This window comes from Berghia stephanieae, chromosome 1, assembly GCF_034508935.2.
Source record: "Berghia stephanieae isolate SIO BIC M18660-M18661 chromosome 1, UCSD_Bste_1.3, whole genome shotgun sequence".
Lineage (NCBI taxonomy): Eukaryota > Metazoa > Mollusca > Gastropoda > Nudibranchia > Aeolidiidae > Berghia > Berghia stephanieae.
The window spans coordinates 123559422-123571855 of NC_088360.1; the positions used below are offsets into that span (position 1 = coordinate 123559422).

The following is a 12434-nucleotide window of genomic DNA, read 5'->3' on the forward strand; positions in this document are numbered from 1 at the left end:
CACGACGAAAGCACAATAAGACTTGCTTCTCTTCAAATTCTTCTCTTCAATTTCAGATTCATCATTATTTTTTTTTCCATTTGTTCAGACTAATGAATGCATTTTGAAGTTTGTCTAGGCAAGACTCTTGGTAACCTGGGTAAGCAGTGCTTACTATTGTGCTTCTATCGATAACACGGGCCTAACTAAAGCCATTTCCTTGAAAACATGCAATGTTACTATGTAAATCATTGATATCGAAAATGAAAATAGAAAAGCAATCATAATTTTAATAACTTCTAAAATTAGTCAATTAAAAAGTCTTTGGAAGAGGGAAAGACAAAAACTTAACACCTTTAAACACACCATACTATCAAGCCAATTGACACAACTGAATATGATGCAGTTGACTTTCGTGGAAACTAATTCGGAACTGAGGAAAATTCCTTTTACCAGTTAAATCAAGTGTGGTTTTAACCGCATAAAGGTGGCCTAGTAGAAAACTACTGTATAAATAATTTGGACAACCCCTTGTATCCCAGAATTTAAAGGAAATATACAATACTAACGTAACTAATGACTCTTACTCTTAACATTCTGCTCTCTAAGAATCAGAAAAGGTGTAAGTGCACATCTATTATTGCCATTACCTAGGCAGTTGAAGACTCTTGCTGCCATATTATTTTAGAAGGAAGGTCCCTCATTGCAGGACTCAAACATATCAGCAGCCGTTTTTTTACCCCTGACTATCCTCGGGAATGCTCTTTTGGCTGATACAATTAAGGCCTTATAATTAACAGCAGTGTATATGACTTTAAGTTTAAGGAGAGGCTTACTAAACACACGTTTTAATCTTACCTCAAAGTGTATTAGCTGCAGTTTTACACTAGAGGTGGTAAACTTCTCTTTGAACGAAGCAGAAAGATACTAGTTGTAGTAGTAGCAAGTTTGTCATCAAAATGATTTTTTTCCACCACGGGTCTTAATGCCAGAGTGGGCTTTGTCGTGCTAGAGGAGGAGTGTGTTTTTCAGCAAGGAAGTTCAAGGCCACGCCAGCACACACAGAGAGAGAGAGAGAGAGAGAGAGAGAGAGAGAGAGAGAGAGAGAGAGAGAGAGAGAGAGAGAGAGAGAGAGAGAGAGAGAGAGAGAGAGAGAGAGAGAGAGAGAGAGAGAGACGTCAACTCACAGCTCAGAAAATAGTTTTAAAAAGTAAAAATGAATGCTTTTGGCAAAAGTTGACCATTGCAAATGACAATAAAAGAAGCGGATCATTTAGTTTGATAAGCTATAATATGGGTGCATCACACATGTAAAAGCTTTTAAAAATTGTAAACTTGACTATTGGGCATAAAGAAAACTAGATTATTATTAATTTACCGTGGTATTTATATCACATCTGTAATTTTCTGTTCATATGACATATTATAGACATAGGCACTACAATAAACAAATATTTATTTTCAACATTTTTCTTCTTATACAGTGGTCTCTGTTTATAATCACGGAGCATGCTTATGGACGGATTCCGATTTTTAGTGCTAAGTAAATGTCCCTAAGTTCCCACTCGTCAAAAACATGTTTTCCCCCATATAAAAGTCATTGAATTTTTTTTCTCTTTTTTTTTTCTTTTGATGTTTGAAAGTTAGACCAATCCTTCTGTCACATTATGTGACGACATCATTCAGAAGGTTTGGGACAAGGGGTTTAAAAAATTGTGACCTGTTGATTTATCTAAATATTTCAGTATATTTACTCATAATTTAATCAAGCTTCTATTTCTCTGCACTAGTCCCGACCCTGTTCTCAACAACTGTCATATGTAAAGTTTAATGGTTTGATTACTTTTTTAACTTTGTGGCTATTGGTTCATCATCACCCCTCTCCTCATCCTATTTCTCCACTGCCTCCTCTTTTCTTTCTCATCGTATTCCTCCACCTTCAGCTCTACTCTCTGCATCGCATCAATGTACATCTAAGTTACACCCCAACAATACGACATTGGTGAGACTTGATACTGACAGAAGGTTCTTCTTCTTCTTCCTTTTAAGTCTGTAACTTCAAATTTTGAAGATTCCTTAGACCACAATATTTTTCTTTCATTGGAGATGTAAGATTATTTCACTGTCTTAATGTTGATGATATGAACAAATACAAGTGGGCATCCCCTCTTTGAGTGGCGAACCATAAACTTGGATGACTTCCTCTTATTAGGTTGAATATCACAGATGGGTAATTTAACTTGATCATTTAGGACTTTGTAAAATATTGTTACTTTGTCACGCTTTCTTCTCTATTGTTGTGGTGGTTCGAGATTAATATCAGTTTCACGCTTTTTATCTTTATGTTTTGATTTATAAATTTCACTGCTCTGTTTTGTAGTATTTGATCGATTTCTTGGATTTCTAATGCGGGTCCCAGACAGAGCTACTTTTCTTGTGTGGGTCTAACAAAGGCTTTATAGCACTTTAACTTTATTTCCCTCCAGCTGTCGTATAAGTTTCTTCTGAGGAAGCCTAAGGTAGAGTTTGCTCTTTTTCATATATTTGTAACATGATCTTTCCAATTTAGTTTGTTGGTTATTGTTACTCATAGATATGTCGCCTTGCTCACTTCTAGTGTAGTGATTTTATTTGTATTGTGTATGTTGAATGTATGATTTTTCTGTTGTTTGTGAACTTTAAAACCTGGCACTTCTGGGGATGGAATTCCATGCTATTTTCTATTTCCCAGCATTGTAAGCTATCTACGAGGGCTCTTTCAGAAATAACCGAAAAATGCCCATTGCTCAGCAACCAGTGGAGATTTTTTAATTCTGTAAACGACATGATATTCTTTATTTCCTTACGGATACTCCCAGAAATTATGAAGTGCATCATTTTGCACAATGAATTTCTAGACGATTTTAAAGATGGCGGCCCACCTTGAAACTTGGTCAAAGGAGGAAATCAGATCTGTCATACGTTTTTTGAACGCCAAAAGTCTGAATCCTACCGAAATTCATAAAGAACTTCAGAGTGTATATGGTGAGCATGTTATAAGCCGTACACAAGTCTATCACTGGTGTAATTTGTTTGAAGCCGGCCATTCCGAATTGACAGACAGGGAAGGGAGATGGCGTTCGATAACTGCGACGTCAGAAGACAATGTGAAGCGAGTTGATGAGCTTATTCGTCAAGACAGGAGGTTGAAACTTCATGAAATCGCAAGCAGTCTTGAAATTTCGGAAACTTCTGCCCATAGAATTGTATCTGATGAACTTGGCTACAGAAAAGTCAGCGCAAGATGGGTTCCTAAGCAATTGACAGACAATCATAAAGAACAAAGATTGGACATCTGCAGGGAACTTTTGAGAAGAAGCAAGAGCTCACGCAGGGTTCACGGGCATACTGCCAACGCCGGCGGAGACTTTCTCGGGTACGATGTGACTTTTCTTGACAGCATAGTCACCGGTGATGAGACTTGGTTGCACCATTGCACCCCAGAAACAAAGCAAGATTCGATGACATAGAAACATCCATCCTCACCTGTCGCGAAGAAATTCAAAGTCATGCGGTCAGCAAAGAAAATAATGGGAACTGTTTTCTGGGACAGTCGTGGTGTTATTCTGTTCGAAACCTTACAACCTGGAGAAACAATCAATGCTGCAAGGTACTGCCAAACTCTTGACAAGCTTAAGGAGGCCATTCGCAGAAAGCGCCCAGGGCAGTTGACCAACGGGGTCATTTTGCAACACGACAACGCTACACCCCACACAGCACGAGTGACGCAAGGTTGGCTAGAGAAATATGGATGGGAGATTTTGCCACACCCACCACACAGTCCAGACCTCGCACCATCTGATTATCGCCTCTTTGGGCCACTGAAACGTGAGCTGGCAGGAAAGCGCTTTGATGTCGATGAAGAGCTTGTTGACCATGTGCGGAAATGGCTACAAAACCTTGACGGAAATTTCTTCCGAGAGGGTATCTATTCCATGGTGCGGCGTTGGCAGAAGAGTGTCGACAGACTTGGCTGTTACGTAGAGAAATGAAGGACGAGTCAAGGTATGAAGACGTGCAAGAATTTTGTTGATAGCATAAAAAACGCGGATTTTACAGGCATTTTTCGGTTAATTATGAAAGAGCCCTCCTAGATTGGCTTGAAGAATTTCTGTGTCACGTTTAGTTTTTGTTGTTCGATATAGAAGGCTGTAAACAATCTCAGCTGGTTTCCTGGTGTAAGTCTTTTCTGCCAAATCATTAATGTAGATTAAGAATAGGAGGGGGCTGAGAACTGTGCCATGAGGAACACCAGACACCACTTGGTCTGACTCAGATGACTCACCATCCACGACAACTACTTGTCTTCGATTGGTCAAGAAGGACATAATCCATTGGAATGTTTTGTGAGTTTGTAATTTTTAATTTATGCTTTCTGCTAGCTTATTGATTGTTGCGATCAGTTGTATTTCACATGACCTTTTTTTTCTCCCTAAAACCATGTTGTGATTCTGTTAAAATATTATTGGCCTCTATTTGATTCATGTTAGAAAATATGACATGTTCCAGTATTTTATTGGTGATTGATGTAATAGATACTGGTCTATAATTATCTGCTTTAGTTTTTTTCGTCCTTTTTGTAAATAGGTGTTATTTGTCCTTTTTTTCCAATCATCGGGTACTTTACCTTTGCTTAGTGAACTCTGGAAAATGTGTGTCAATATAGGTGCTATTTCGTCCAAGCAGTTTTTCATTAATTTTCCAGGTATTGGTATGCCACCAGGATCAGTTGATTTGTGTTCCTTAATTCCTACTCCGCCCTCATGCTGTTCCAAAGATTCTGCCAAAACCCGCCGATTGCTTTCACTGTAGATTTCAATGTTGGACCTGATTTGCCCTTTTCATCACGTAGGTGTTAACCAATGTATGTAGTATGGATATGTTTCATGCAGAACTGATAGAATAGGTGGATGTGAACAATTCGATTGATCTGCAATGTTTATTGGAATGGTTAATTTTATCTATTCTAGCATTTAAAAAAAAACTGGCTGGAAAATGAGCATGCTTGGGTAAGTGTATAATAAAGGGGTAAATTTTTATAATAAAAGTTTTGTTTCATGTACAGAGTGTGCTCATAGTCGAATCGTTCTTAAAAATCGAATGCGTATAAATGGAGACCACTGTATAATTAATTATACTTATTATCCGTCATTTTCTGAGTCAATAACGATTTTTTCTCCTAGTGGATAGGTTACATAGGATTCATTGTCTATAGTCTCAGATTCCTCCTCTAGTGGAATTATCACAGATACATTTTCATCTTCAGTTTCTTGAAGTGTGTCAATAACAGTTGCAACATTTTCCTCTTCACTTCCTTGGAGAGTATTATTGTCAGTAAATTGAATTGTTGTAACCGAATTGATTTCTAAAAGTGATGCAAGCTGCCGCACAGCCAACTCATGTTCTGCTACAGCAGTCTCGAGGCGATCTATTGCTTGACGTCTATGAAACCACATGTACATTAAAAGGTAGGAGATGATTCCTCCGATCGTTAAATAATACAATCTTGTTACAATTTTGTAGATTTTGTCAATACCACCAGACCAATCACTATGCCCTTTGGGAATAATATATATGAAATAAGAACTGATAGTTTGTTTTTATCTTCACATCAAACATATTAAAAGTACAGTCCACTCTGGATAACCACAACACCTTGGGATCAGCGGAAATGTTGCGATTAACCGAAGTTGAGTTTCCTGTCCGCGGTTGCAACATTTTACACATATATATGCTAAACTCAAATAAATAGTTGTAAACAAAGTTCTTAGTCCACCACAGACATAGCAATTTGATTGAAACAAAAGCCACATGGCATCCCTGTATTCATTTTCACAAGCAAAAGCAGCTCTGGTGCAAGCCGACATCTTATTCAGATTTGATTCACATTCACTCTTTGGTTCTCAACATTTGTAAGAGTCAAAGAGATTAGCCGTGAAGAGAGACAATAAGCTTTTACCAAACTCGTTTGTCACAATGCTCAGGATAACGCTCATTCTCTCTTTACAACTGTCATTGTCTACTTGTAAAATCTATGCCCAGCCCCCTTATGGCCACAGATGACATCACAAACCAGTACTACAAAGCCACGCCCTCTTTTGTCTCAAATCGAATGGTGACACACTACATTAGCATTAAATCCCACTCACTCTCAATTTTTCAACCTGTCACGATTTCTTCCATAATGAAATTAAATCATGATATTTTGTTTGACTGATTTATTGAATTTACCACTTTTTAGGACGAAAATTTGTTGCGATTAACCGAAGTTTGTTGCAATTAACCAGTGACTTTTATATAGAATTAATTCCGTTTCTTGGGAAATGTTCCGATTAACCGAGTTGCGATTATCCGGAGTGGACTGTATTATCTAAACTGGGAGATTGGTTTCAATATGATTGTATTGATTTTGATGATTTATCATTTACTTTACAGCTATGGGGTTATCCAGGTGTTTGTATATTGAAAATATCATAACATTGCTTGCTACTAATTTTCGTATAGCAGGATTACATATTTCTGGCAGCCTATGCATAATCAAAAGATTAACTTATATTTCTCATAAATTTGCGAATAATGGGTCTTAAAAAAAAAAAGAAAATGGAACTTAAGCCATTGAATGTCAAATACTATAGTCACTGATTTTAATTAGTTCAAAAGGAAATCTAATTTTAAATTCATGATAGTGAGATTTTGAATACGATATGACAAAGAGTATACATATTAATAACACAAAAAGAAGAAGAAAAAGAAACTGAAATAAAATTCTAACCAAAAAACCCCCCAAAAAGCAATTAAACAAAAAACAATCAAATAAATCAACATCAACAAAGTCAGAAACTAAAATAAATATCAACTTAATGAAGTGACATATTTTTCTTTAAAAAATAAATACTTATAGCAGCTAATGCGAGTAACTTCATTCTAAATACACAAGATATGCACTATTGATGAAGGGTTTTACGGCGCTTGCAACACATTTGGGTCATATCAGCACCAGTAAAAAGTAAGAGATTGGGATAGTTAAAAGTTTTAGTATTACAATTAAAGCAACCAAGAAAAAGTAAATACTCATGTCTTGTCTTATTTTTATGAATATCCATTTCTATGAGTAATAACAAACTTTTCCTCTAAAATGTTGGTTAAATAATCCGAAAATGGAAGGAAAAATCTGAATTAGACCAAAGTTGGCCCCAAGAAAATTTGTATAAGTGAAATGTTGATTAAAACGCTGCCAATTCAATATATGTCATTGCTGCTCTGTGATGAAAACATAAGCAATTGATATTGATAAAATTTTTGGCATCTTCGGATTCAAAGATATACGCTGTTTACTATTTATTTTAAAAATAAAAACAACTTATTGACAATAATTACATTGTTACAATCTTAGGAAGTAAACTTCGATAAGAATATTTCTTTCTTTCTTTAAAAAATTTTTTTTTTTTTAAATCAAAAGTTCAAAATTATATCACATGCTTCTTTTTCTAATAAATTAGACCCTGGAGTTTAAAATGCAAAATATCTTTTTATTGTTGTTGTTGTTGAAAAGAGAAGTGAAAAAAAAAAAGGAAAGAACATCTAAAGAGAAGTGAAAAAAAAAAAAGAAAAGAACATCTAAATATTTCTGTGTTCATTGGGAGCAGAGCTATCTACCCCGACTTCCCTTTTTTTTCTGAGTCATGATGATAGAATACAAAGTAGGAAGTTTTGTGTACAATAAAACGAAATGGAAAACATCTTAAATAATAAAGATCTTCAACGTTTTTCAATAAAACCCCATACTCTAACACATTGATATCACATATTAATAATCACCCGATGAAAACTTGTTTTGGAACAAAATTCTAGTCCAGATTGACTCTAACAATTTGAGATGTCAAAGATACACGTATCGAATATGAAATGTCATCAATCTTGTTCCACATTCATTTTATGTTCTGAGTCTCTGTATACCACACTGAATAACAAAGTTGAAATTAAACTTAATAAAACCAATGTACTCAATAAAAAACGCAGGTTCTTGAACCACTGTGGATAATCTTGAAACTTAGCATCGATATAACCAGCAAGGGCAATGCCAGAAATCATGATAGGGAAGGCATTTACACTAGGATAGGCAAGAACACCAATCCAACCAATCAACGGCAAAGAAATGCTATAACCAAGTGATTTCATGTTCGATTTATCTGGTGTTTTCAGTTCATTTCCCCAAGCAACTCCGCCTAGAAAAGATAAAATACAAGCTCCATAAACCAATTGTATTTGAGCTAAAATTGGATAATAGGTGGAGGTCAGAAACATATAAATAGGAACTGAAGTGAAAGGAATAAGTCCACTGATTCCAAACAACATGTATGGTGCAGGAGTGGAAATTAAACTACGTAAACTGAAAAAGTCAAAAAACGAAATTTTTGATTTTATAAGATTACCTTCATTGCGTTTTATACAATTAAAGGCAGAAGTTGAGAACTTAATGCTTGGTTGTGAGCATTTCAATGACTGAAATATTTTCAGTTGTTGATGTTGAGTACTGCCAGTTTTAAGATATTGATTTGATCTGTTGGGTGGTCGATGACATTCTTGATTTGGTTCTCGACAGGTTTTATCAAATTGTGTGGATGTCTTTGAAAATAAACGAGAAAGAGCTGGTCTTAGATGTGTTAGCTGGCAAAATTTTGATCCAGTAGCCATAGGGTAGTTCATCAACAGTTGAAGGGCCATGATGATTTCAATTATCTAAATGAAAAAAGAAAAAAAATAATTTTCCATTAGGTAAAGTTACTGTTCATAAAAGCTAAAATTCAGAAATTATGTGGTTTATAATAAATTTATAAAAATTTAAGTGTTCAACAGGATCAATTAAAAAAAGCCAACCCCAACAAACAATCTACTTATTATTTTCAAGTGGACAGACCAACTTTTGCTCTGTTCCATTTACAGTGCAACCTTTCTATAAAGATATTGCCAGGACCAGAACAAAAAGTTATAATGGAGCAACATAAAAAATGGGAAGGGAGGGGGTGGGGAGGTGGGGGGATACCAAGAATGCAACAGTACGATATCTGGTCCAAGGAAATAATCAATCTCTATTTTGGGCCAAATTAATAGTTCTATGGACTATATAATGCATATAAATCATGCATGTCTATAACGGGGAAATATTTCTTGGAACACAGCAACAACAGCGGTGTAAGTTACGGTAAGTTACAAGTTTAGTACCCAGTTGAGAAAAACTACTTACTCAAGAAGAAAAGAGGCACACATAACTTATTGGAATGGAGATGAGGTGGGAGTGGCCAAATTGCAGTTATTGTATGTACTATTGACATCCCTCTGTGTACTTTGTGTATTCACAACAACGCAATAAAAGGCTAGTGAGAGGCGATTGACTGACCGATCACCATATTGATAACAGTATGTTATGCATTGAGTGAGGGATGTGCATCTCGTGACTGATTAGGTAACTATGCCCAATGAGAAGTGAGGTGGTGAAGAGCTCTATGACTATGTGAGCTCTATTTGAAACCTGAAGCTAGGACTAGGACTGTGCGCTACTTGAGTTTTGAAGTGCACAGTGAATGTCAGTGGAATGGGTGGACAGCAGAGGAAAGGAAGAAGGTCGAATTAACTGTTGTATAGTTCCAACCCACCTTGTGCCCTGAAGTAAGTGGTAGAGGGGGTGAGGTATGGTGATTTCGGGAGGGGAGGGGGTGGGGGTGGGGAGTTACAGGAATGGAAATCACAGTCATTTCATCTGATTTATTCAATTAGGAAGGTAAATCGTTATTTATTTAGGGATGTAACTTGAAAGGTGTTCCTTGTGTTTTGGATTGTTTTTTAATTTGGCCCAGTATTGCTTCCCTTCAATTCCTTATGCATGGATACAACAGGAATTTGCTACAACAGGGATTTTTTTGCTTTTCCCACTATCCCCGTTGTATCCAAGTTCCACTGTAATTGTTGCATTACTTCAAATGGATCTTTTTTTTTTTGTGTTCAGATGTCGTTTGCATAAATTTTTAAAGGCTTTCAATGTTTTGAGTTGAGATCTCTGTCTGAAATGTGTGCATTGTTTGCAAAACGCATTCGAAGAATTACATGGGACAGCTGGGAAAGTTCGTCGAATACGTGAACACGACTGTAAGACAAGAGACACAAACTGTGATGTAGCCTACTGTACAAGTATCAAAGCTATGCGCTGAGATAAAATACTCATAACATCCACAAGCCAGATATAACGTGCTAGCACACAAAACTATGTGTAACTTTAAACGTTTATAGTCTGATTGATACAATTTAGTGAGAACTAAAGAGCTTGAGTGACTTCAATTTCGTTCATTCTATAATATTATCTCAATTTTTGTGCATCCTGGTCTCGTAGATTCATGCTTTTTTGTTGGCAAAATAGTAAATATCATTCACTCCTGGGTTACTGCCTTCGACAAACAAAACACACACTACCACGCCATACAATACAGCATGCGGGATGACATAGTAGGATGTGTGGGAAGCGGTAAGAATAGAGCGGGGATGGGGGGCGGAATTGTTTACACACGTACCCTTCATAAAACTCTAGCCCGAGACCATGGCTATCCGGTGCTTGAAAAATAAGCAAAGCGTTGTAGGGTGCTGCAATGCAATTAAATCATCAGTGTCAACATACAATATTGTGATAGATATACTCACATATTGTGGGTCTGATTGTTTCGGGTCAGGCAAGCACTTAAGATGGCTATGCCTTTAACTGGCCAAAATAGGGGAGGCCTTCCTAAAGCTCCTCGTATTTTTTTCAATTTGTATTTTCACCGTGGATTTTTTGACATGCTTATTTGTTCAATTTGCCAATATATAGTAGCATTTTAAAAACTCTAGAACAAACCTTGATCATTGATAGATTAGTGAAAGTTAAAATTTTGCCATTGTTATGGTTTTCCACCACCATTTTGTTTGTTAAGTATTGAAAGCAGTCCTATTTTTTTTTTTCTATTAGGGTTTGCTCAAGGTCAGAGGATTTTTTTTCTATTAGGGTTAGTCATAAGTCTTAGTAAAGGTGTTAGGGTGTTTGTTTGTCCTATTAGTAGGGTTAGTTAAAGGTACTAGGTTTTATTTTTCTTAAGGTTAGTTGAGGGAATATGTTGTTTCCCATAGCACGGGGAGCTTTCGGAAGGCCTCCCCAAAACTATTATAAGGCGGTGTAACAAATTAAAAAAAAAAATGAAAAGTGAGTTTTTGTTAGCGGTGCTCAAGGAAATAAATGATTCCATTGGTTGAGCTATTGAATACAATTCACAGTAATCAACTTTTTTTTTTCATGATCGTCGTTTTGTTTGATGACTTGAATTCTTAATTAATTTTTTTCGTGTGGTCAGTTTCAGGCGGCTACAGCACAACGGAACTTGCTCTTTCTCTCTCTTGGACTCTTAGTGGCCAGCGTGTTGGTCGTAAGTCTAAATTTAGTTCGACGAAACCGTTCGTGGATGCCGTGAAAATATTACTAAGACAATGAAAGATATAATTTGGGAAATCTGACATTGCTCGTCGAACCCGTGAATTTATCGAATGCGTGTAAATGTAAAACGGTATTGTATGTTATGTACAAAGTGCAACAGCAGAACAACAAATTCAAAGCTCCGCATTTTTTGCCGCATAAAAGTTTGTCGTTTCTGGCATAATTTCCCTTTATTAACAAATTTTGGGGGCATAATTTGTTGAGGGGGGGGGGGGGGGGGTTGGCATTTTCCTGGAGGGACAGTCTAATAAAGCGCCTGAAAATGAATAATGCTTGATGCCAGTCTTGTTCCCTAGCACTACATGCGTGACCAAAGACAGTCTCAGGATATCTGCCTCAGAACATTTCACAGCGACAATCTGAAAGATAGCATTTTTCCCATACAAACAAATCAATTCAGATTTAAAGAAAACGATATTTTTAAATTGACATCTCGTGTTCGGCCGGCCCTGGGGTTTGGGTTAGAGTTAGAATTAGAAAGAAGAGGGCATGGAGTTGGAGTTGGCATCGATTGAAAAATCTCTCCAACTGATTATGTTGAAAAGAGAATTATGTTTATCACTTCAAGCGACACAGGCCGTTTGATTTTATTACCTAAAGAATCTTTGATGCCTCGGCGAGTTGTAACAGTTAGCGAACTTTCCACCTTTACTACACAATTAAAGGCGCTCGGCTCGAAGGTTGTGGATAAAATAATGTGGATAGAGAGGTTGTCTCTTCGTATCCAGTTTGTTATTTGTTATTGTTTCAGTTAAAATTTTGCAGTAATCTCCCTTGCCAAAAGTTTGCCAACCCAAGACGTCGCGAACAAAAATTGCATTAACCAATAAAATCAAATCTCACTTCTTTGAACCTCCTGTATAGCCAATCGCGTGAGCTCTTACAAAATACCTAGGAATTTGCG

General features: G+C 36.6%; 1 protein-coding gene across 2 annotated transcripts; it reads right to left on the minus strand.

Annotated features, from left to right (window-relative positions):
- Positions 1-4592: 4592 nt before the first annotated feature.
- LOC144962984 (transmembrane protein 69-like) lies at positions 4593-12291 on the minus strand. 2 transcript variants are annotated; one of them, XM_078896490.1, is made up of 3 exons: positions 12125-12262; positions 8451-8757; positions 4593-5575 (listed from the first exon to the last, which is right to left on the minus strand). In XM_078896490.1, the coding sequence occupies exons 2-3, from the start codon at positions 8740-8742 to the stop codon at positions 5160-5162; spliced, it is 708 nt and encodes a 235-aa protein (XP_078752616.1). In that variant the 5' UTR covers positions 8743-8757; positions 12125-12262; the 3' UTR covers positions 4593-5159. The 2 variants fall into 2 exon arrangements, with proteins under 2 accessions (XP_078752616.1, XP_078752615.1); XM_078896489.1 differs by having other exon boundaries at positions 4593-8757; positions 12125-12291.
- Positions 12292-12434: the final 143 nt, after the last annotated feature.

Excerpts from the sequence above, each read along its gene's own strand:
- LOC144962984 (XM_078896489.1), bottom strand. The coding sequence starts at position 8,742 with ATGGCCCTTCAACTGTTGATGAACTACCCTATGGCTACTGGATCAAAA.